Here is a 26228-nt window from a genome sequence, read left to right on the forward strand (position 1 = left end):
AGGCAGTAATTGCTACTCAGATGTGACATAACAGAAAATTATATGGGTACAGTTCTGCAGTTATGCACAGACAAAACTAACTGAAATCAAGGCATGACTAGACAAAAAAAAAATTTTTTAGGTTCTCTTTTATTCTTTTCCACATTTCTAAGCTTGCACATGTGAGGGTAGTATCGATGAATGTATTGTAATCACAGTGGATTGTAGCAGTGGCACTGCTTCGCACAAATGCTTGAACACTTCTGCTATCGAGAGAGTATCCACCACCAGTTAATTTTGAAGCCACAAAACATGGAAGGAATTTGGAATAACTTTTCCTGGAAGGCCAATAATCTTAAGAACCAGACAAGCAAATGTACCTGTATAGAAGAGTAATGTATTCTACTAAGTTGTCAATAAAGTACATTTATAAATAATCACTACATCACAAAGACATTCCTCTGGAAGACAAAGCAGCAAGCCATTAAAACATGTTATTGTTTGAACCTTATTACCTTAGATCTGTACATGGAAACAAAGATTATTCATATAATGAGGTGGTTTTAAGATGAGAAATAATTGTCACGTAACTATTTCACAGCAGTAATCACAAATGTGGTTCTCATCTGTGACACTGCATGGAGAACAGGAGGTGCATGTTCCAGGCACCAGTACAAACACCAGTCGGAACACCTAGAATACCTACAGTGTTGCAGTAACAAGGTTGTCAGGTCATTTACAACTGCATTGGGTCAGCTAAAATGGGCATATATTGGAATGTTTTGCAAGCCGGTTTTTACCATATATCAATTGCATAAATGCTTAGGTGGCATATTAAAGGTGGAAAATACAGGCATGTTTTAACTTAAAAAGCTCAGTTGCTTTCTGAAGAGTGAGGATTGCTGTTATGAAGGACTGAATGTACAACTCCACATTCAGTCACACATGAAAAGTCATTAAAAGGCAAATATTCATGAAAAAACTAAGTTATAATTAGCCCAATTAGCTACTACTTTTTATATGGAACAATTATGTTTATTGTCTTAATATTGGATTTCTACAACCAGAAGAGGAATTACAAGCTTGAACTGGTTATAACAGAGAAGATTAATCTCCTTCTGATCTGAGTCATTTCTGAAATAGAAGGGCTCATTTACATAAACAGGGAGGCCCAAAACACCAAATTAAAATATGAGGACTGATCCAAAGAAAAGAGGAACTGGCTAATTACTGTTGGAGGTCTGAGCTGCATATTACAGGGCTACTCAACATGAAAACAAAAATGAACAGTATTACTGTTGGAGGCCTACTTGCTCTTTATCATCATCCAAAATATTTGTTTATCCTCTCTGTTTGAAAAGAGCTTGGCAGTGAAGGCAGCAGTAGCTCTCTAACAACAACAACAAAAAAGTCTTAGAATATGTTATTATTGCTACATAGTTTCTATAAGCAGAAATGTATCTAGCCTTCATCAGTTAATCTGTTAGTTTCACTACCTTTATTGGTTCACTGCTGTTGCAGGAAGTACCAGACAAACCCAAATGCTTCAGGGGAAAGCTCATTCATTTTGCTACTGTATTCATTCACACCATGGCAAAATAGCAACCACCAAGCCACCATGAACCTAAAGATACTTGTTCTTGCAAATTAAATGTCAGCTTCTTGAAAGGAACTTTCAAAGTTTCTAGAAAACTAGCACCCAGGCCTGTTTCTCTGGGTGAAACATCCTACCTGGAAATCTCTGCTGCCTGGGAAGGAGGGCAGGTACACAGCAAGGATCCAGGGCTGTGGGCACTCTGTGTCCCAGCTTGTTTGGCTTTTTGTCCCTGTGCAGGTCCTGGCTCTCTGTAACCCTCAGAAAACACTGTTAGCTGAGCTGCCACCATGTTCCCAGTCCTTGTCCTGCTGCCATGCCCTGGCCTTCTCAAGCCTTTCTCCTCTGGCTGGAGGGACTTTCAGGCCCTCTCAACAGATTCCAGTTGTCACACACTGGCTGAAGGGGATCCTTGGCACTGCTGCATCCCTGCCCCAGCTGTGATGCTAATGAGCTCAATTTGCAGCATTTGGAGTTTATAAATTAAATGTTAAAAACTAATTTCAATTAAGTCCCATAAAGAAAAAGGATATAGCCAAACTTGGAAGATGTTGGTCCAAACTTCTGTATTCAAAGAAATAAGAGCTATTAAGACAAATAAAATCCACTAGAATTTTATCATATATAACCTAATAGCAGTAATTGTTATTAGTAATTTGTCTGCATACTCTGTATGTACAGTTGAAGAACTCCAGAAGAGCTCCTGCCACTGCCAAGCTCTTCTGGTGGTCATGGCCATATAGTGAAGCATGGGAACAAACCTCCATCTGTTAGTTTGGACCTAGTGAGAGCTTTGTTAGAATAGTGAATATAGGAAGCTGGAAGAAGAGCTGATGCTCAGCAGCAGGACTGAGTGCTGTTCAGCTGCCAAATCTGAAGAGGAACTGTTATTTTTTGCCTCCAGACTCATGAAGAAGCATCCTCCACAGCTGGTTGCAGCATGATTTCAAGCTCCTGTAATAAAAAGTGTTGCCCTTTCCATGATGTATGCTCATACACGAGGAAACATAGGCAGGAGGAGGGAGAAAATTAAGACTAGGGCTTCCTTTCACATGTAGATTTGTCTTCTGTGGCAGTAAAAGATGCCACAATGACTATAAAAACTGTGTGATTAGAAAAAAAAACTATAGTAAGTCACCAAGATGTACTTTGTAAGGGAAATCTGTGCTGTATCTACTGGAGTAGCTGAGTGCTGTATTATGAAGATGATGAAAAATTCTTTAGTAACTGTGCTATTTACTACACCTCCTTTGTCAAACAGTTAATTAAAAATCTTTTTATCTCCTGTAGAACTGTAAAAGATGTATTAGTAGTATAACACTGGATTTCTGATTTTTTTAAATATGATCTGATGCTTTTCTACGTGTAGAAAACACTGAAGCTTGTATGTTTTGAATGAACTAAAAGCAATAGTATCTTTTACAGGTATGTGATCTGCAATAAAACACTATACTTCTTAGGATATATGATAAATCTTCACATTTTAAAAATGTAGTAACTACTATTACTATACTTTTTTTTTTCTTTTCTATTCATAATACATGTGGAGCTTAATTAACATACAAAGCAATTTTTTATTGTTAACATGCTACCATAAAATTACTAAATTAGCTCATCAGGCTGGATGTATTTTTAATATCAGTAATATTTTAATAATTTGATTCCTTTAAATGTCAGTTGCTGTTGAAAACCTAATATTTGTGTTGATATTTCTTATGACTTCTTAAAGCAATGTTTAAAAAACATAATAGGAAAACTACTAGTTCCTTTGCCACGATGGATCTTTCAATGCTTTTAATTATGCTTTGTATGTAGTAGCCATTATTTTCACACTAATCAATGAACATGAACCTACATAACATCTGGTCAGAGAGCACTTATTACATTATATATAGCAGCAATAATTAAAGACACATTAGCTGGATATTTAATAACTACTTACCTGATTGAGTCACCTGATCTAAGAAAGCCAAATAATTCCCTGTGTGACCACAAAAAAAAATACGGAAACTTGGTTTTTGCATTATGATAAAGACAGTAAAAGAAGAGTAGCTGGCAATGCTCTGCTATAGCTCTGGGAACAGTTAAGGAATACCACAGAATTGAATTAAAAATGAACTTTGGAGGGACTGTGATTTAATTGTGATACAAACACCATGGATGTTTGTGCTCAGACCCCACTGAATGTGATGAACGGGTCTGTTATAAGACTGTTGGTTTCTTAGAAGTGGTTCAAATGTGTATCCTGTGAACTGAAACACAGGAAGCTCATCTTCCCACTAGGAGGAACTGAAAGCAACGTGTTTTCTTCTGTCATGTGTGTTCAATGTGTTCTGTAACACCACATTAAGAGGATAATTTAAGATGTGAGTAGAATAAGCTGGCATTGCAAGTCTGAATGCAGTCTTCTAATGCAGCTCAAGCAGTTGTTTGGGACTTGCTTGACAGAAAATCATTATTTGTTTTGAATTTGCAGGAGCAGCTGTCTGTCGGTTGTCTATTACACACAAATAAGGTAGAAGACACTGATATCAGACCTGTTCCCAGCTGAGACTTAGTTTGTCTCTTAGCTCAAGATTGAAACTTAATGTGTTGTTTAACCTTTTAATGAATGTAAATTCAACTGAATAATCACCGTTAAACTAATAGAAACAGGGTGCTTAATTAATGATACTCTTTTGCTTAGAATTCTGCTGTATCAGGATGAACTGTCACTTTAATGTTAAGCACTCAGTTCACTGCTTTATAAGTGAATTTAAATGTAATGGCACATAGTTTCATTATTAGATAATAGTCACAATGAAGGAAGCCTTATCTCTGATGAAAATAAATTGGTGCTGTTAAGATTTTGTCTGCCAAAAAAGAACTTGCATGCTTAAATATTGGGAAACAGCCTTTTTCTGTCAGTTTTGGTTTGCAGGTTCCTCACACATCAAAGCTTAGGGCCAATGGAGGACTTTGCTAGACAGAGGTTGGTGCTCCACTGCAATTCTGACAAGAGATGAAGCTTGCTTCACCTTCAGCTAGAGCAGGAGGCTCATGGCACAGGTTACTTCCTTGTTTCCTCCTGACTTGCTTAGGTTTAACACACAGAGAAGTGGACAGAATAACGTTTCTTATGAAACTTGTCAGGATGCAATGTCTGAGAGCTGAGAATCACAGAATCATAGGGGTTGGAAGGGATCTCTAGAGATCATCGAGTCCAACCCCCCTGTCAAAGCAGTTCCCTAAACCAGGTCGCACAGGTAGGCACCCAGGCGGGTCTTGAATATCACCAGAGAAGGAGATTCCACAACCACCCTGTGCAGCTGTGCCAGTGCTCCGTTACCCTCACTGTAAAGAAGTGCTTGTGTACATTTTTCTTTTCTACAGTCACCACGTCCAGTCATTCACCTAATTGAAGAGAAGTTTTCATATTTGTGATTGTTGCAGCCTTGTCAGGCCTGGGAGCCATACACTGCTCCTGCTTGTACCCCTGTGCTCCCAGTACAGAGTACTGCCGACAGACACAGCTTGGCTCTGACAGAACACCAAAGTTGCTTCTGTTATCTTGAGACTCAGAAGAAAAAAGGGCTGCATGGCACATACCTGACATTTTTTCTATTAATTAGCTGGTGCTTAGAGCTTGTCTCTGGGCACCCACAGTTGAATTCAGCATTTCTCCGTTCAACATACTCAGTTTGCTATCTCATGACATTTCTAACATTCTTTACACAAATCCACAACAATTCCTTTTAGAGTACTTACCACATCCATTTTTCCCAGGGAAGCTATTCACATTGCCTATGAGAGGATTAAAATTCAGTAATATTTTTTCCAGTAAAAAAAGTAACAGGTGTTTGATATTTAGATGTCTAGACATAGAGTTTGAGGTCTGGACTTAGAGTTGTAGCCTTAGAAGCTGAACTTTGTCAGGGTTCCCCAGCATGGAGTGTTTCATATCCAAACAGAGATCCCTTACCACCATCTTCTCCTTTTTACTTTTCTGGCTACTGTTCGCAGTCACTGCTGAACACCATTCCTACTGCCTATATAACAGCACTGGCAAACCATTATCCATTTTGAAACCTAGAGAGAAACCTAGTAATCTATTTCTGCCCTTCAAATGCTAGGCTCTTGCTTTTTAAGTAAAGCCTCTGACTCAAGAAGCTGGGAGTTAATAGTAGGCTCTTCCAAAACACACTCAAATTAAGAAGGGCTGAATTTAAATAACAATAAAGAAGATACAACTTACTTAAGGTTGAGTAGTCTAGAAGAAATCACTCTGTACTGCATATCCACTTTTTCTGACTGTATCTGCTGGTTTAATGTGTTTGATCTCATCTGTTCAATGTTTTAAATAATACGGGGTTTTTTTGTTTGTTTGGCTTTTTTTTTTTTTTTTATAATGTGTGATTGATTATTACTTCCAGCTGTGTTTGAATACAGCTGCATAATTCACTTATTCAGTTTGCAAGTCCGCATTTTGAATCACAAGCTACTTACTCTGGGCAGTTTTGGTGGCAGATGTGCTTGAAACTTTGTTGGACTTGTAAAATTTTTGTGATGTGCAAGTCTGGAATTAGTCCTTGGATTATTGTGTGCCTTGTTCTTCCCAAATATGTGTGAAGGGAGACCTTTCCCGTGCTAGTAACACATCTCAGTAGAGAGCATTTATGAGATAAGAGGAGTTCTTCATTCCTACACAGACTGACTTGGCATCCCTACATTTGGGAATTACTGACGAGGCAAATTTGCCTCCCACATTTCCCAGCTGTCACAGACTCTGCCCTGGGGTATCACAGTCCCAGATAGATTCCCTCTGTGCTGCTTGATTTCAGTTGCGCACAGTTTCTTTCTTACTGAGCAGACAGACCTGTATCATTCCCTTTCTCCTTTGCTCTCGTGTAAAGTTTTGTATCATAGCTAGATGACGATATTGTCTCTAGACTAAAATATGAAATATTAGCCCAAGAGATTATTCATTCTTTTGTTTGTAAAGAAGATGATGAACAATCTGCATGTGAGGATCTGAATTCTTGCTGTTTTATGTCAGGGGCTGTGGAGCATTTCCCTCTCTTTTATTTTTTATTTTTTTTTTGTTTTTTGGTCTCTGCAGGAAATTATATTCATGTGTTTGAGTATATTCTTTTGTCTTTACACAGACTTCCTCTGAATGACATTAGATGCATAATCTATTTCTGTTTCCTCTGAGCTGGAAACACTCACAGTCTCCGAAGCTTATTTCCTTGCTGTTTAGAATTCTACAAATACAGAGTAGATAAAATCAAATGCTATTGAAAGTCAGTAACATAAATTCCCACTGAATATGATCCTAATTCTGTCACCTTAGGAATTCCATCTTTTGGTTTCCTTAAAGAATCATATAAACTCATTTTCAAATAAGAGAAAGGACCTCATATTCTGGCTCACAGGGTTAAAAACATGGATTAGATACATCCAAGGGAAACAAACAAACAATAAATAAATAAATAAATAAAAAGATTCAGACTGTTTGCGGGAAGATGAATATTGTCAGTTCTAGAAAAGTTAATGTGCACTCAACATAGTAGAGGATACCAGCAATTGTAAAAATTTCCAAGTTGACAGTAGGGCTGCTTCAGAGGGAGTGTAGGTGAATTTAGCACTGTGTGGAGCATCAGCAGCAGAATTTCCTGTATCTTCTAACTAATCTAACCAACATTACATTAAATATCAATTTATACAACTGCAATACATATTTTAGGAAGTGAGAATAGTTGTAAAGATCAACAAATAAATACAGACAGCTATAACTTTCCAGAAGAAATAATACTTCTGAAAATCTTACTAAAATGTTACTTAAGTTAAATCATTGATGTTTTTTAAAATTTGGTTCCTGCACCAGACAGCATGACATGAAGAAATTGTATATACCTGCACAGGTGACACACTTTGCTGTTGGTATTTCAGAGGTCAAACTCATTCTCCCACTTCAACAAGACCTTCATGCATTCATTTGTTTCCTCCACACACTTCTTACAAACCCATAGTGCTTCAAGATAACTATTTGATTAAGGTGAGAAATGAAGATCACTGCAATCTCTTATACATCCTCCTGTCTGAGAAGAGGAAGGGGGATTATCAGTCCATGGAGAATGTTACTTGCAAATGCTATTATTCACTTGTGTTAGATGTTTATCTTGAAAGCTTGAGTCTTATCTTGCAGCATAATTGCACTGTTACCTAAACTTGTGCCTTCTGCCATAAAGAGATGGAACTGTTTGGAGAGGCAATCCATGTGCATGCCCAAAGAAATAATAGATACTTTCTCACTGAAAAACAAGAGACACTTGGGGCAAATACTGTACGCTTCATAGAAGCAAACATTCTCCATTCTGATATACCATTTGCATAGTAAATGATGGATAAAACACATCACTTGTTCCCCAATTCTCTATTTGAGAGAATATGAAACGCAACTTTGTAAAGTAAATCCTAAAACTTTAAAAGCAGTTGGTGGTTTCAGTAGCATCTTTTCATAACCTGCAGCTGGACGATAAAAAGATTTCTTTGTCTCCAGGTGCTCCCATCACTCTGTGTTTCAAAGTGCTGTGGTTTCAGCAGGGAGAATTGGGAAGATCCGTGCCTGGATGATGACTCCCCTCCGTGCAAGATCCGCCTTGGCGTCTCGGGGCCGGGGGAGAGCGCATAATCGCAGGCGGAGGGCGGGGAGGCTCCTCCCAGCGTCAGGTATATAGTGGGGCCGCAGAATTAGAAGCGGGCTCGTTCCGCGCTTTGCTCGTGGCTTCGTCACCGCCCGCGGGGCGAACAGCACCAGCGCCGCTGGACAGCTCCGCCGCGGGAGCTGGAGGCGACCGCGCCGCGCCACCGCCGGCAGCGGCAGCCCCGAGGTGCTCCGTGCAAAGCAGGCTGCTGTCGTGGTAGCTGTTGCTGAGCCCCAGGATCTCACCCGTCTGTCTTCCCGGAGAAGGGCTTGTCCAAAGAACTGAGGGGGAGTGGCACATGTTGTCTTCTTTTGTTGTTGTTGTTGTTCTTTCTCTCTTCCGTGCTTGAGAACAGTGTGTCCTGTGCAACTTAATGGAGAAAAGGAGGGAGGAAGAAGGGCAGAAGGGAAAAGGGATGAAGTTGGTTGACTTGAAGAGAGGTGAAGATTTTTAGCGTGTCCCACTGCACTTCACACTCCAGTCTGCCCAGAGGTGGAGGATGGAAGCAGAGCTGCTGTCTGAGCTCACAGAACTGCCCCTCAGGGGCAATGGGAGCATCCAGCTGGTGCCAGACACAACCCTATTGCCTCCAGCATGGGGCATGGCCATGTTCACCATCCGCTGCGTGATCCCTTCACTTTATTTGCTCATCATCACTGTGGGCTTGCTGGGAAACGTCACCCTCATAAAGATCTTCATCTCCAACAGTGCCATGAGGAGCGTGCCCAACATCTTCATCTCCAGTCTGGCTGCTGGTGACCTGCTCCTGCTTGTGACCTGTGTGCCGGTGGATGCCTCCCGCTACTTTTCCGAAGAGTGGCTCTTTGGGGAGGTGGGCTGCAAGCTCATTCCTGCCATCCAGCTCACCTCTGTTGGTGTCTCTGTCTTCACGCTGACTGCCCTCAGTGCTGACAGGTAGGAAAGCTGGGTTGTCCTTAAGGCTAGTCCAAGCTGGCAAGAAAGGTAAGGTACCCCTCTGACAAAGTACTCCTTGGTTTTCAGTCCTCCTATTTCCACCTTTGAGTTGCCCATAAGTCTCCTTCCCTCTGACTGATGGCATGTCTCCTAACAGCTTAAGTTAGAAGGTTTCTGCAAACAGGTGTGCATGTGGCTCCAACTTCCAGGGTGCCAGAAGCAAGAACTGGGGCTTTGCATTGTTTTCTGCACCTTGGGATGGCCAAGTAATAGCTTATGCATTAAAATCTTGTTAGAGGAAGGTTTTAGGTTCTAGATATGATCAGTGCCAAGCCACAGTGATATGTCAACAGGCAGTGAGCAGCTTAAACTGAGTCAAACACAGATGTACTTAAAAAGATTTATTTCTTTCTGCCGAGGAAGTGTGTGAGAGCATCTGTGTGTGTGTGTTTGTGCCTTAAAAGAACAGCAGGTTACCCGAAGTGACCATCAGAAATGGTTCAGCTTCTGAGAACTTGGAAACAGAGAACTGTTCTGCTGGAACTGTCACTCTTGAACTTTTGATTTAGACTGTCCATTTTGTCTTCTTTGGAGCTTACAGAAAAATGGGTGTAGGGAGAAACAAAACCAGAAGGGAACATCTCTACTGCTTCTCAATTAGGAAGAGAGCTGGACTCCAAATTTTTTTTTCCAGTTAATTTAAATGGACATTTTAGGGAAGATATAGCAAATGGCTAGGTGGTAGGCTGCACTTCAGGATAAGAAATACTAAATCAGGCACTGTAATTTAGCAACCTTATACTAAATTAAATTATCCTTCCTTATCTAAGTACTTCTATTCAGCCAGAAATGAAAAAGTTAAATTCCCTTTTTGTAGGAAGTACCCCTTTTTCTTCTGTTGGATTGTGTTACATTGGTGCATAATGTAAATATTTTAAGTTTAATAGTGTATCTTCAGACTTACAGTAAAGGCTTCAAAACTTTAAATCCTTTTTTTTTATAGGATATAGCTGCAGTTAATCTTTTTCTTAGCCAGTGCAATAAATCATTTGATTCCACCTAATAGTACTCTTCAGTGGCCAAAAGTTTCAGTGGAATTTGAATTGGGATCTAAAATACTTTTATATAAAGCCTATTATATATGAAAACTGATTTTTTTTTTCAAGAGGAGCATGCAGAATATACTTTAAAGTGAATGCCTGTAATGCCTTGATTACCCCAGCTAAAGAATGTGTCAGAAATTGTCCTCAGAGAACCAAGCAAACCTTGCATATTCATTTCTGCTCTGTTTCTACTGTTTGAAAAGTATGAATGTGCTATATTATTTTAAATGGGGAGAATTTGAAGAGGAGATCATATCTCTAGTGAAATATAATGAGAATGACTGCTGGTAGTTTGATTGTTTAAGTCTTTGTTCATTTACTTTTTACACAGTTTTGAAGCTTCCCCCCCCCCCCCCCCCCCCCCCCATTTCCATATTGTTTTGTATTCTTTTAATATCAGTAAAAACTCAGGAAGCAATAAAGAAGAATCTTTTTACATTGAGTGCATTTACAATTATACATCCTACCAAACAGCTACAGATGATGTGATGTAACAATATAAGCTCTTAATAAATGCATTCCTTCAGTAATTTGAAGTATATGTTATGTGCAAGTGTCTGAAATGATTATATGAAGAATTCAGCAACTATGTTTTTTTAACTTCTGTAGTTATGTTTTCATTTATTGAGAAAAAACAAACAAACTAACAAACACACACACACAAAAAAAAACCAAAAAAAAACAGTCAGGAAGAACAGCCACTGGCTTCAGAAAACAGTGTCTTTTATCCTAAGGGACCAAGTCATCCCTCAGTGAAACTGACATGGCTCTTAGTGGAATTTGAATTGGACTCTTATATTATTTTGTACAAGAGAAAGTTCTCTTGAACTAAAGAGAAGGCATTGGTAGGAATGCTTTTTTTGTTGTTGTTGCACTGATTTGTGACAAGTTACTAAGCTGCACAATATTTACATGATTCAGTTACAGGGAAAACTGTACAGATAATTATGTTGGCAGATGGGTAGAGGTGACAGGATCTTGCAGCTGAGAGGTGATGAGGAGGAGAGACCTGGATGGGGACAGTGCTGTCTCCAGACAGGAAAAATAAGCTGCAAGTAGTTTGGTAGCTTGAATATGGATATAAGTTTCCATTATAATCTGGTACAAGTCTGGTCTAGTAGACAATAATGGCTTTGCAGTGAGCTCTTTTTTTACAGTTAATGCTCCAAGTACATTACAATATGTGATCACTAAAGCATTTCCTACTTTTTACTCCCTATTACCAGATAACTATATATAACTCCATACACTGATTGCACAGAAGAAGAAATGTATAAATATTTACAATTTTTTACGCTGTATAAGCTTACTATTTATGTGGAAATTCAGCCTACTAAATTACATGTATGGAGTACAGTTAGCAGTAACAGCTACAGCAGAGACAAAATCTGAGCAATCGTTACCTACAAACTGAAGCTACAAGGAAAAAAATAACGTACACTGTGTACATCTCTTTTCCAAACTTGCTTAATTTCATATGTCTTTTTGTCATGAAACTGACTGTCAACATCACTTGTGCTTTCATTGCAAGACATGTGCATCTTTTGTCTGGAAGCTTCAGTATGTGAATGTGAGATTATTTAGGTGTTTTCTTGTTTACAAATATATGAAATTTGTAACAGTGCTTCCCACACTTTCCTAGAGCATGCTAACAGATTGCATTCAGCAGCACACAAGAAACTGGCCCAAGCTTTCCTGTCCCCATCTCAGGACCAGTTTCTGGTCCCATCCCAGCCTTGGGTTCATGTGAGCTGCCTCTCTGAGTCTGGATGCTGGGGTGGACAGTGCTACCCTACTGCAGCCCCACGCTTCACAGAACACAGTGGTGGTACTGTCAGCGCAGTGTGTTGGCATCAGAGATGGGCATGACTTCGTTCTCTGGCAAGAGATCGTGCTCATCTCTGATGTGGAAAGAGATGCAGGAGCAGTACTGCTGATCCAGCTGTACTATCTCACTGCCACAGATGGAATGTGGAGGGAGAGCACCCCTTCCCCTCATGGTCACAGTTTCTATAGATGTTCACAATCACAGAGAAACTAAACCACCTCTTGAAAACTTAATAAAAAACAAAACAAAAAAGCAGAGGGTGGATTACAGAAGGAGAAAAACTAATAATTACAGTGGATGACAAATGAAAAAAATGACTGAGGGACAAAAAAATGTAGAAAGCAAAAAAAAAAAAAAGAAAGAACCAATGGCCCCGTAGGGGCAAAACACCCCTAATAGCACCTAGCACACCCTGAAAATTCCTGCGGATAAAGAGGTAAAGTTTAGCAAGAGATATTAAAGCATGGCACGCAAAAAGAAGAGGTGTGCCAGTATCTTCTTACTGCAAAAAGGACACAAATTAGGGAGGAACCTGACTTGAATTATGCCATGAACTTGTTTACTGCTCCAGGGAGTGCTTTTCAAGTTTACATTCATGGTGGGACATAAGTTAGCTCAAAATGTAAACTTGCACCATGGGGCTCCTCACCTTCTTCTCAGGATAAGATACCTTGTAATATTATACTTAATAAGGATGTAGAACACCAAAATGATGTTTCCATGCAGTATTCAGAGGCGGCTGGGGAGGTTCAGGGGTCAGAAGATGAGGAAGTGCTACAGGATGCACCTCTGGCCATTGCTGTTTTATATATGCCAGTGGAAAGCAATAGTATCCATGAAATGGCAAGAGACCTGGGGTGATTAGACTTTTCTGGAATAAATGGCAGCCTTACAACAGTTTTAGATTTGTCTCTTTCTCTTTAGCTATAATTTATGCTTCATGCTTTATGTGAACTGTAAAACTAGGATTAAATTTAATTCTGCTACTTTTTCTAGATTGAATTTTCTTTTTAATGAAGGGTTTAAATGTGTTAGCTCAAATACAGTCCTGCTGCACTTTGATGAAGACTGTGAAGCTGAACAGTGGAACAACTGGCCCTACTAAAATTTGAACTGCATCTTCTTCGTGTTCTTCCTAGAAAATGTGATAGTTGATGAGGCATTTAATTGAAGAACCAAGTAACTGAATTGTTTTTCAGTTCTATGACGCCTTTCCGATTTTTAAAAAATTTAATACTAGAATGCCTGAATGAGATGCTTAAAAATGAATGATATAGCTTTATATAGCTAAACTACTTGATCCTTTTTGTAAAAATTATGTGCTTTAATTCTGGAAGATTGCAATTTTTTTAATAGAAGTGTGAAGAGTTTAGAAATAGTATGCAATGTGCTGACCTTTGACTACAAGAGACGATAAAGAACACTGGCTCAATTTGCCTAGTAACTACTTTTCATCACTAAAAATACCTTTATTTAGAACTTCTTGTTACTCCTCTTCAGAATTTATTTAAAGTTTCTTCTTTTGTTAGGTGGTGATTAAAGCTGAAATGTATTGATTGGAGACCTCTAAAATCTTCATTTCTTATTGTGTATAGTGGAATAGATAAAGAAGAAAAGTGGACATTACTTCCTTTTGAGCTTTAATCATTCAAGGATTCAAGTATTAAATATACCCATGACAAGAAAAATAGCATTCAATGATATCCTGGAAATAACTTACAATTAACCAAATAACAATAATAAAAATATCCAGAGGTAAAATAAAATACTGTTTGTACATGCGAGAAATAATGCCTTGACTTTAGTATATAATAGGAAAACAAAATAACACTGAGCCAGTAGAACTATGAAATCTGTAAGTTTATATTTTGGAAACCTTAATATTGATGGGCTAGATGTTTCTCTCAGAGTAGGCTGTAGCTGTATGGTTATAAGTATGAGATAAAAGGCAAAGCAAATCAATTAAAGAGAGAATAGACAAGGTTTTTCTCAACCTTTTTATTCTTTTTTTTTCAGCTCTCACTTTAGTTTGTATGTGCAAACTTGACTCACAAAATAAAGGTTGCCAGACATGTTTGGTCAAACTCTGTCAAATTTTGTCGGGATCATAATGTATCAGTGTGGTCTCTAATTCTCAGAGATCTTTTCATACACCTTATTTATCTTATTCCTCTCTCTCAGTCATTCAGGGAAGACATAGAGTTGGTCTTTTTCTCAGCTTTTTGTACTAAGACACTTAGTATGGCCTTGTGGTTTGTCTTGAGACTACAAAAATTAGCAGAACAAGCTCATGTAGCAGTAGCACTGCAGAACAATTCCTTACATAAAATTCAAGCATTTTGATCCAATGGAGAATGGCATGATATAAAAATCACTGAATCACAGAATCACTGAGGTAGGAAGGGACCCATAGATATCATGTAGCTCAAACCCCTTCTTGGAGCAGGGACATCTAACGCAAGTTGCTTTGGATTCTGATTACCTGCAAGAAAGAGTCTCCACAACCTCTCCAGGAAATCCTATTTGATCATTTTTGCAGTAAATAATGTTTTTCTTATTTTTTAAAACAAAAATTTCATACATTTAACCCACAGCTGAATATCATCAGACAGAAGATTGGATGTGTAAAGGAAAAAACCCTGTACTTCTCAAATCTATCAGATCAGTAGCTTAGAATTAGATTAATTAACAATGGGAAAGTGTTGTTCCAGTCATAGCAAGGAAGATGTCATGGCAGGAACTCTACCCTTATGACAACCCAGTGTCCTCCTGGACACTAGGAGGGTTATGGTTGGGCAGAGCTGGCTCTATGCTTTTGTTTTGAGAACAACTTTCTCTATGATTACTTTGCAAACAAGATTATTATGAAGATGGGTAACTGGTAATCTGAAAGTGATACTCCAGGTAATGTAGCAGGCTACTAATTGCCTGGCTTTGGTGTTGCACATGGTGAAGAAAGAGAGAGGGATTCCTGCCCTCAATGGTCTCAGTAGAAGCCAATTCTTAAAGGAAGTTCAGGGTTTTTTTTTGTTTGGTTGGTTTTTTTCCACATGTTGAGCTATTAGCCCTTTTCTGCTTTCTTATGTTGAACTTCTTTGAGAAACAGGAGCAATCATTTTTGTCAATTTAACAGTAAAATCTGCTTTCACCTGCCCCATTCCAAAATGTAGTTGGCATATAACCATTCTATATAGCTAAAAGGAAAATGACAGAAAATATTTCAGAAAGAAGAAGAGTATGGAAAAAAATACCAGACAGTTTTTATATCTGGGACACATTCAGGAATTACCTGTTCTAGGGTAAGTTAGTCTAAACCTAATTCAAGTTACCTGTTGGATAAGTTCCTCTGTGACCATCTTTAAACAGCTGTAAATGATTTCTCAGTGATTAACATAAGGCAAACTGTTTTTACCTAAAGTTCTCAAACTTTGCAGACCCAAGTGTCTATTAACTTCTTTTCTTTCTGAGTGCTCTTCAAAAACAGCTTAGTCCTCAAGATGGCAAAGTGAGAAATGGCTGTGGTGTTTTTTTATCCTAGTCTGTGATCAATGAAATGCCTTTATTATGCTGGCAGCAGACAACTTTGCTTTGATTAATGTAAATGTTAGTGGCCCAAACCATTCTGTTTCTTGTTTCTGTGATTAATTTAATAGCAGTCTGTGCCTGTAACAGGTAAAATAACTATTGGAAAGTACATCTAGCTGAATTCTTACCAAGCAGGGTTGAGCAGATCTCTGTGCTAAGATTTGCCTCTGTGTTTGTTTTTATATATTAATAAAACAAAACATATCTAGTCACAGACACTCAGCTTAAATGTGTGCCTCAACTAGTAACTTTTAAAACCATGCCAAGATTGAGTCCAACTTGACAGCATGATTACAAATATAAAGTTTGTACATACTTTTCTGTCCTTCTCATGACTAATCCGAATATTATTTCATTATTTTTCTAACTATTTTTCATGATATTTTTAACATAGTTTTCCTTTCCTTTTCCCTTTCCCTTTCCTTTTCCCTTTCCCTTTCCCTTTCCCTTTCCCTTTCCCTTTCCCTTTCCCTTTCCCTTTCCCTTTCCCTTTCCCTTTCCCTTTCCCTTCTGCCTTCCCCTCCCTTTATCTTAAAATATGAAAATGTCACTGACTCTTTCTGGACATTAACGAACTTAAATCTATTGGAAACTTTGACATACACTAACTTTTTCTGAATAAGAAGTCAATGAAGCACTTTACTCTTACCATCCTCAGGAGGAGAAATGAATAAATCAATTATGGTATTTTTAACTAGTGCAGTTACTAGGAAATGGACAAGTAGAAGTAAAAAGCCAGATTGTGGACAGTGAGCTAGCATTGCAAAATTTGTATGGGCTTGTAAGAAATGTAGCTAGTTAATGTGAGGTGAATGGCAAGAGAAAGAAAGAGATGAGAAAATTAAAATATAGAGAAATTATAGAGAAATATCTGCACTCTCATCTGAAATACCAGGGGGACAAGGCAAGTAATATACTTCATGTGCCAAAAAATGCAACAGTCTAATCCTGAAAGATCTACTTTCATTCTTTTCTGGTTGGGGAAGTCACTCAAAAAATGCTAGATCAGACTTCTTGTTGAGATATTATTGAAACCAATGGTATGCACCCACGTGTACTGAGTGAACTTGCTGAAGTGATTACTAAGCACATCTTTGAAAGGTCTTGGAGAATGGGTGAGATGCCTGAAGACTGAAGGATAGCCAGTGTCACACCAGTATTTAAAAAAGATAAGAAGGAGGATCTGGGAAACTACAAGCCAGTCAGCCTAAACTCCATCTCTGGAAAGATGATGGAACAACTTCTTCTGGATGCCATCTCCAAGCAATTGGAAGAGAAGGTTATCATGGATTCACCACTTCTACCAAGTTCATTTCTACTTCACCAGTTAGGTAGATGGGAGGAGAGCAGTGAATGTTGTGTACCTTGACTTCTGCAAGGCTTTTGAGACTGTCTCCCATAAAATCCTTGTAATGAAGCTTAGAAAGTGTAGGACAGATGAGTGGACAGTCAGGTGGATTGAAAACCAGCTCAGAGGGTTGTGATCAGTGGTACAGAATCTAGTTCTAGTCCTGCAGCTAGTGGTGCTCCCTGTTCGACAGAACTGGGTCTGGTCTTGTTCAGCATCTTTGTCAATGACCTGGGCAAAGGGATAGAGTCCACTCTCAGCAAGTATGTTGGTGATAGAAAGCTTGGAGGAATGGCTGTCACATGAGAAGGCTATGCTGACATTCAGCAAGACCTGGAAAGGCTGGAGAGCCAGGCAGAGATGAACCTAATGAAGTTCAACAAGAGCATGTGTAGTGTCCCACACCTGGGAATGAATAACTGCATGCACCACTACAGGTCAGGGGCTATTTGCTAGAGAGGATCTCTGTGGAGAAGAACCTGGGTGTTCTGATGGACAACTGGTTGGCCATGAGCCAACTCCCTCAGCACACATGAATGCATCCCATTGGGGCCCATGGATTTACTTGCATTGATGTTGCATAGATGTTCTAGGACCATCTCCTCGCTCACCAAAGGGGAGCCTTCCATTCCCCACATCTTCTTACTTACTCCTATCATCCAGGAATCCCAAGGGGGAGTTCCCACAGTGAAGACAGAAGCAGAGAAAGCATTCAGTACCTCTGCCTTCTCTGCATCCACTGTTACCAGAACACCCCCCTCATGTAGATGCGGACCAAATTTTCCCTAGTCTTTCTTTTACTGTTGACATACTTAAAAAAAACCAACCTTCCTTATTATCCTTTATCTCCTTTGTCATATCCAATTCCAGGCTGGCTTTTGCCTTCCTCATCACATGCCTGCAGGCTCTGACAACATTCCTATGTTCTTGTGGTCAGATCCTTTATCCACATTTCATGGACCCTTCCCTTTCAGTTTATGCATGATCTCCTTGCTCATCCACACAAATCTCCTGCCACCCTTGCCTGATTTCTTACTCACAAGGATGCACTCACTGATCCTGAACTTGGAAGAAGTGCTGTTTAAATGCTGACCAGGTCTTACAGGTCCCCTTACCTTCTAACACGACAGATTCAAGAAGGTCCCAGAAGAGACTGAAGCCAGCTCTCCTGAAGTCCAGGGTAGAAATTCTACTTTTTGTTTGCTTCTTTCACACAAGATCTTGAACTCCACCACCTCATGATCACTACATCCTAATCTACCCCCAACCTTTACTTCCCTAACAAATCCACCCTTATTAGTAAGAACAAGGTTCAGTAGCAACCCACTCCTTATCATCTCCTCCACCACCTGCATCAGAAAGCTGTCTTCAACACATTGCAGGAACTGTCTGGAGTGCCATGTTGCTTTCCCAACAAATATCTGGATAACTGAAGTCCCGCATAAGAAACAGTGCCTGAGAAAATGAGGCTACTTCCAGCTTCTTGTAGAAGGCTTCAACTTCTATCTACTGCTCCTGATCAGAGGCCCTATAATACACCCCCACAACAGTCTCAACCACATTAGCCTGTCCTTTAATTCTCACCCACAAGCTCTCCACTGGTACATTACCCTCCCTCAGGTGAAGTTCAATACATTGTAGCTGCTCTCTCACAGAAAGAGTAACTCCACAGTCCTGCCTCACCATCCTGTCTTTCGTAATATCTAGCCTTTTACATTTTGATCTAATAATTTTATGAACTACAAAAACAAACAAACAAACAAAAGAAAAGAAAAAAAAAAAGGAAGGATGAAGTAGAGTATTTAGCCTTTCCCAGGAGGTTACATTCCCCTTTGTAGGGCTATTGCAACCCTGGGTAGTATGATGGCTTTAATCACATTTCAGTGGCTTCTTATGTATTTTTTTTCCTTTTCATTTTAATTTGGTTTTGAAAGGCGTCAGCAATAAGTACTCTAGAGAAAGAAGTAGGAGTATAGTGGAGGGACCACTTAGGATGAACCATGAGGCAGCTTCTTTTGAAGTCAAGTGTGTGGGAGGAAAATAGTATAATGGACTAAGCAGGAGACAGGTGCTTTCTCAATTAATTTTACATGCTAACTGAGAACTGAGACATACATTTAAGAAGGCATTTGATAGTTATTAAGGTCGCAAAATAAGTCAAGAAGAAGATATCCTTTCTTTCATGATTTTTTTTTCATGATCATGAGAAGATTGCTTTGTATTAAAAACACTACACCATGGGTGTCCAACGTTTTGGCTTGTCTGGGCTGCATTCAATGAAGAGGAATTCTCTTGAGACATGTATAAAACATAATGTAATTAATGTATATTATCAAAACAGTTTTTTTTAGTTAAAATATAAAAAGAGTAGCCAACAAAAACATAAAATTAGCAGGTTGGAAATTTGTGCTTTATACAAAGAAAACTAGTATCTGCAGAATGGGCAAGTTTTTGGTTGCATCCATTGGTAGAAATTGTAGCTTCAAAGAAAGGAAAATTACTATAAAAAGATTTCCTGAACTGAGATGCTTTTGTCAGCAATGATAATGACAGAGCATGTAGAATGATAGTTACATGAAGGCTTTTAATTAAAATCAAGTACATATTTATAATTATTTCCTGATATTCCTGATAATCTATACTTTTATTTTTTCATCAGTGAAGAAAAAGATGGATTTTTAAAAATAATTTGACTAAATAGTTTGCTTCTTATTCTGATTTACCAATGTTGTTTTATTTATTAAAAATACACTTTGTAATCTGAATGGTTGGTGATGTATTTTAGCCTTACATGAGTTTTACACAAAGGAATAAGCTGGATATTCATTTTGGAAATACTTCTAAGTTCACCTAGTTTACATTTGATTTTATCTGTAATCTCTCTCTGTCTTTTCAGATATATAACATGACAGATTTCATAAAATGTTTAGTGCTCTCTTATTTCCATTGACACAGACTACTGAAATCTTGGAAGAATGCCACTGTGTATTCAACTGAAGGACAAAACTGAAGTTTTTGGGGTGAACCCAGCTATTATTCTTTTCTGCTCTAGTGGAAAAGAGTCCTCTGCTTGAAAGAGTTAGTCACAACTCAGCAATATGTGCCAAGGCACAAATATATGCCACCTTTTCTGGTAATGTAAAAGCTTCTGAAAACATCTCCAGTGTAGATATTAACAGAACTAAATACTGCTTAATCAATGAACTGTGACAAGGTCACTGTCCTGTGAGTAGCAGCTGCGGTCCCTTGGTGTGTTCAGCCCAGAGCAGAGGAGGTTGAGGGGAAGCCTCATTGTGGGCTACAGCTCCTCACAGGGAGCACAGGGGCAGTGCTGAGCTCTGCTCTCTGTGGCAGACACAGAACCCAAGGGAACGGCATGGAGCTGTCAGGGGACAGCCAGGTTGGGGTTAGGGAAAAGTTCTTTACCAGAGGGTGGTGGCTCCCCAGGGAAGCGATCACAACCCCAAGATGACAGAGTTAAAGAAGTGGTTGGACAATGCTCTAGAGTTTGAATTTTGGGTGGTGTTGTGTGGAGCCAGGAATTGAGCTTGATGGTCATTGTGGGTCCCTTCTAACTATGCAAATTCAATGATTCTGTGATGTGACAAAGCAAAGCAATGCAAAAATAGAGGAAAAAATATTAGAGTATAAAATATACATTTGTATAAAATATAAATATACATTTATTCAGTGCCCTCTAAGTCCCCATATCAGCCCATCTCTAGCAATGTAAAGTTCTAAAGAAATGAGCAGATGCAAGGACTTGACGTCATCTCAGTTGAATGAAATGAAATAGAAGGTCTGTCTTTATGTAATGAAATCAAGGCAGACAGCAATATGAACTAAATTATTGACTAATAAGGTCACAGTTTGTTCACAGTGCTGGGAAGCCTTCATGCTTTGTACAGAAGTTGCTGTGACAGTGTAAAGGATTTATTTACACAGTTTCTCATTTTGTGTTAGAAGAAATGGTAAATATAAATAAACAGAAACTGTTTACTAAGTTTAATTTCTTACTCCATGATATGGGTGAAGACAGTAAAAATCCTTTCTGAATTCAGACTGAGTATGACCATAAATAACCATTATTTATAATTATTTAATGACTAGTTTATCACTGTCATGAGAAAGAGTAAGCTTTGAGACACATTTTGACTCAAATATTCCCTGAATAAAAGGTTTTCTAAGGTACCAAGACAGTAGTCTGTGCTAGACATTTCCAAAGCATTGCCAGTTGCACTGATGGATTAAGCAGACTCACAAGTCATGGCATGGGGATACAGCTTTGACCCATAGTTCTTCAAAACTCTTCTTGAGGTATTGAGGATTGTTAAATACTGTCAGAACCTGCATATTAGTCATAAAGTGTTCTTGGGATTGCAATTCCATTTGTAACCATTGCTTGCGGCAATCGTATTATGTATTATGTATGCTTAATCAGAACCTAACCCCTTGACAGTATTTAGATAACTGTTCATACTAATCTATGTTTGTATTTATATTTATATTTACAAGTGTGGATAAGGAGTTCTATCACTGAGTGGAGACATCTAACTTAAATCTCTTCTCATTGTAAGATGAAAGAGAAAAATGAGCACCTCAAAGGGTGTTTTAATACACATAAATACTGAATTACTGTTTGAAAGTACATTGGTGACTAGAAAGAGCATAAGAGGAATAAAGTTAGGTACCTGGAATATGAATCTCTCTTGACCCTCTCCCTCACGTTAAACTTCTCTTTTCATGGTAAGCAAAAATCATTTTTTCATTTCATGAGAATTCTGCAATTTCAAGAACATAGAATCAAGTTAAGACAAGAAAAAAATGATGAAGAAAAAAAAAAAGGCATCAGAAATAGCAACCTTCCAAATTTTCATAGTTCAGTTAAACTGAAATGTTTCATTTAATGTTCAGCTTTTAATAAAAGTGAAAAAACATAATTTACTTCTTGAAATAAATATTTCTTAAAATCAGAATCATAAAGTCAAGCAAAGCATTAAGGTAGCTTTGAAATATCTCTTTCAAAGTGTATTTAGCCCTTTAAAATTGATCTTCTAAGAACTATTCCTGGATTTCAGCTTATGCAACATTTTTTTTTAGTAGAAAAATTCCTGACCAGCATCTACTTCTGCTCTTTTGTCAGCTTTACCATAGTGATAGTTCCATTCTCTGCAGCATTTCCTGTTTTCACTGTAATGGTCATAAAATTATTAACACTGCAAAGGTATACCTGTAATCATGTATTATGGGACAGTTTATGGAAGTGGCAGCTTCCAACTCTTTATGTGAATGTGCTTATGATATTTAAGAGTTTAATACTTCTGGATAGGCTCTTGGCAGTCATTCTCATCTGACACTAGAAAGAAAATTATGTTTTGAGTGTTGCAGCCAGGACAGTATATCTATGTATACAAAGATGCTGAGGAGTAAAGGCAAGAGGCTGGTGGGGTGGCACTGAGAGCAGGAATGAGCTGGTGGCAGGAAGGAGCAGCCAAGGAAGAAAACAAGTTCTAGCATGAATGTGCTAGTGTGAGTGGGATGGAGGTACAGAGGTTGGATGTGCATTTGAGGATTTGATGGGAGGATGCAGGGCAAGGAAGAACAGAGTGGGTAGTTGTTTCTGCATTTTCACTAGTCTGGCAGAGAATGGGCTACAGGCTACAACTTTTTTCAACTCCTTGTGCCACCTCTGATGGATACATAGGCAGTGGAAGATATGAGATTTAGAAAATGCAAATCTGATAAAGATTACAAATACTATATTGATTCAAAGAAGAAAAAAAAAAAGACATTATTTTGATCAAAAGTATGAAGTAGCCGAAATCGCTGTATGAAAAAATACCTTTTAAAGTGTAACTGCATTTTTATCACTTTCAGGTACAAAGCAATTGTAAATCCCATGGACATCCAGACCTCTAGTGCAGTGCTATGGACCTGTGCAAAAGCCACTGCCATTTGGATAATCTCCATACTCCTGTCAGTTCCTGAAGCAGTGTTCTCTGAACTGGCCCACATCAATGACACAGCTAATGCCACTTTCACAGCATGCATACCATATCCCATGACACATGACATGCACCCAAAGATTCATTCTGTGCTGATTTTCCTAGTGTATTTCCTTATCCCTCTTGCCATTATTAGTATCTACTACTATCATATTGCAAAGACTTTAATCAGAAGTGCCCATAATATCCCTGGAGAAAACAGCGAGCATTCAAAACGACAGGTAAGCAATTGATGTTTACTACCCATTGCAACATTATGTGCTGTGTGCACTTCTAAATGAAAGAACAAAAAATATAACATCAAAATTGCTGGATTATGCAGAGGATCAAGCTCAGATTCCACATGCATGAACTGAAAAATGTCTTTGCTTTCATAATTACTCAGTATTAAGCCCAGTATGTTAATGAATATGAAGGAAAATATAAATTCAATATCATCGAGACATATTCCTGAAAGAAACAGGTTTGTTTTACAAGTATGTGTCTGTTTCTAGTGTAACCATTTCTTGCGGTTTTACTGACTTCACCTCTTGCTATATGCTACCATCAGGGGGACAAATCTTACATGAACTTTTTTTTTACAGTGGTCTCTATTTCTGCACAGAAATAAAAAATAATGACACAGGAAGGTAGATTTCTTAGAAGCTTAGAGGCTTCTTAGGTCAAGGAACAATGAAAATATCAACAGAGAGCATTAAGAGAACTTTTTTGGCTTCCAAAGTAGATCTTTCTCAGATACAATCCTGAGCTCACAACTGAACTTTTCTTAACAATCTTTCTATTATAGTTGCTGTAGAATTTTCAGTATAGATTCTTCATTCCCTTGAGTCAATACATTTTAATAGCCAAATTTCCCATAAGGCCTTCCACACCATAAAATAGCAACTGGCTGTACATTAATACAATCATTTATATACCAATCTCAGCTTTTGCTATGAGAGTGCTGTAATCACTTAACAAATACATGTGTACTGATAAACTACTTATGCCCATTAAAATAATTTGGGTTTTCTCTGCCAATACTGTAGAAAATATCTTTATGCTCACTGAGATCTCTTTGCCTACAAAGAACATGCACATTCTTTTTGAAAGAAAGACCCCAATCCCTCATGTCATTTTAGCTCAGCATTTCATTTCTACTGTAGTCTGTTTTTTGTCAAAATGCATATATATTAGCACTTTATGTACTATGTTATTTTCTGTGAAATACTGAGAACCTTTTGGCTGAACTCACAGGATGGAAACAATATTTAATTTATATCAAATTTCTGAACCTACATGTACTTTCAATTTAGAACATATTTTTTTCATTCTACTTAGGTATTTTTTGTTTAATCTATAGGACTCAGAAGAGTAGAAACATCTAGTGTACTTACATATCTCCCAGCAAGAGAAAGTAAATTCAGATTATTGCTATCAGCTCAAATATCTATACAATAGCACAAAAGTACTATATTCACACAATGTCTTTGTACCTTTTACTCTACTATTGCTATCTGGCCCAGTGAAAATCCTACCAAATTGCAATGGTACAGCTTTCCCATCCTTTGTAAAACCTGAACTCTTTTTGCTAAGGTGGAGCTCAGAAAATTCCACTTACAGATCTATTTCATGGACTTTGAAGCCCTGTTAGAAAAAAATTGTTTGCTTTTCCATCAGGTTAAATTTTGTAGTAAACTGAGCAAAGCCAGAACTTCCCACCTTTGTGAAACTTTGGTATCTGTCACAAACAATAAATCTTTTGGAAGGAATATTTAGAAAGTTTCCACCTCTCTTTGGTACCTTCCACTTGGCCAGTTTCTCTCCATCTCTCCACTTTGGAACCACAGTGTAGGCTCATTTCCTCTCAACTCTTCATCCACTCTGAGTATATACACTGTAATCCACTTATACTTTAGTGCTGCAAATAAGGTACCATTCTTTCAAGTCATTATTGAAGACTGATCAAGCCTTTCATCTTGCACTGGAATTAAGATGCTTCTGACTGTATCATGCACTATTTTGCTGGTTTCCACTAAAGAGAGGCACAGTCCTGAGGCATTTCAGGCAAAATAAGTAATTATTAATATAAGTAATTAAATAAGTTATTTAAATAGATATTTAAATAAATAATTATTTAGGTACTATCTTATGTCTAAAACTATAGGTGTCAAACTTGCAATGTCTCTCTGTACCAACAGTTTCAAAACAACTTCTAACTAAAGCTAAATTTCAAGCCAAGATGTATCTCATTGTATACTTTGGTACATGCATTGAGGTGATGTGCAAATGCATACTTAGATCACGGATTGCTCTTGTTGCATACAGAAAGTGCAACCTTCTGCAACTGCAAACAGATAGGACCTTTCAGTAAGTAAACTGAAAGGTGGAAAGTAAATGAGACAGAAAAAAATAATTCAGTATTTTTACTGGTCTTATTATAATTCTTAAAGTTAATATTGAAGTGAAATGCTACATGTTTTAACTGTCATGTGAAGTACTTTTATTCACTGTTGTTGACTTGAGTTCTCTTCATCTTTTTAGATGGAAACTCGGAAACGTCTGGCAAAAATTGTTCTAGTTTTTGTTGGCTTCTTTGCTATCTGTTGGTTTCCTAACCATGTGTTATACATGTACCGGTCTTTTAATTACAACGAGATTGATTCATCAATAGGACATATGGTTGTTACCTTAGTGGCCCGAGTGCTAAGCTTCTGCAACTCTTGTGTCAATCCATTTGCGCTGTATTTGCTCAGTGAGAGTTTCAGAAGACATTTCAACAACCAGCTTCGCTGCCGGAAGAAATCTCAACAAGAGAGATCTGCCAGTTACTTGCACAACTCTTCTGCCATTCAGACAACTTCCCTGAAAAGTAATACCAGGAACACAGTGACTAGCGTGACACAACTGAATGGGCACAACTTGAAACAAGAAATGTCATTATGATTTAATAGGTGTGATTTTTGACTACAGAACAAAATTGAACTTTTTATTTGCAGTTTGTAGCTCAAGTTATGGCTCTCATATGTTTAGACTGCTTGAACAAGGAATCTGTTAAAGTCTGTCTAGTATGAGACTGTTTTGCATCAGTCTTACTGTTAGAAATGAGGAATGTATTTTTTTTTTGAGAAGATAAAGCTACACTGGCTTCATATTGTGTGTTGAAGATGCTTGTGTATACTTAACATAGAAGAAAAAAATAATGG

General features: G+C 38.1%; 2 protein-coding genes across 2 annotated transcripts in view; one reads left to right on the forward strand and one right to left on the reverse strand.

Moving 5' to 3' along the window:
• VTA1 (vesicle trafficking 1) overlaps positions 1 to 22310 on the reverse strand; it is a 59765-nt gene extending 37455 nt beyond the window's left edge. The window contains exon 1 of the mRNA XM_065732993.1: positions 22307 to 22310. The gene's annotated coding sequence lies outside the window, so the exon portion shown is untranslated. The remainder of the gene's footprint in view (positions 1 to 22306) is intronic.
• Positions 8759 to 25968, forward strand: NMBR (neuromedin B receptor). Its single transcript, XM_065732941.1, has 3 exons — positions 8759 to 9174; positions 22916 to 23264; positions 25567 to 25968. Exons 1-3 carry the CDS (start codon positions 8759 to 8761, stop codon positions 25966 to 25968), a joined length of 1167 nt encoding a protein of 388 aa, XP_065589013.1.
• Positions 25969 to 26228: the final 260 nt, after the last annotated feature.

The sequence above is a fragment of the Cyrtonyx montezumae genome, unplaced genomic scaffold (genome assembly GCF_038088225.1).
Source record: "Cyrtonyx montezumae isolate F1298 unplaced genomic scaffold, pur_monq_1.0 scaffold_0, whole genome shotgun sequence".
Lineage (NCBI taxonomy): Eukaryota > Metazoa > Chordata > Aves > Galliformes > Odontophoridae > Cyrtonyx > Cyrtonyx montezumae.

Coding starts and splice junctions, on each gene's coding strand:
- NMBR (XM_065732941.1), top strand. CDS start 8,759: ATGGAAGCAGAGCTGCTGTCTGAGCTCACAGAACTGCCCCTCAGGGGC. Junction 9,175..22,915: donor ACTGCCCTCAGTGCTGACAG/GTAGGAAAGCTG, acceptor TATCACTTTCAG/GTACAAAGCAATTGTAAATC. Junction 23,265..25,566: donor GCGAGCATTCAAAACGACAG/GTAAGCAATTGA, acceptor TCATCTTTTTAG/ATGGAAACTCGGAAACGTCT.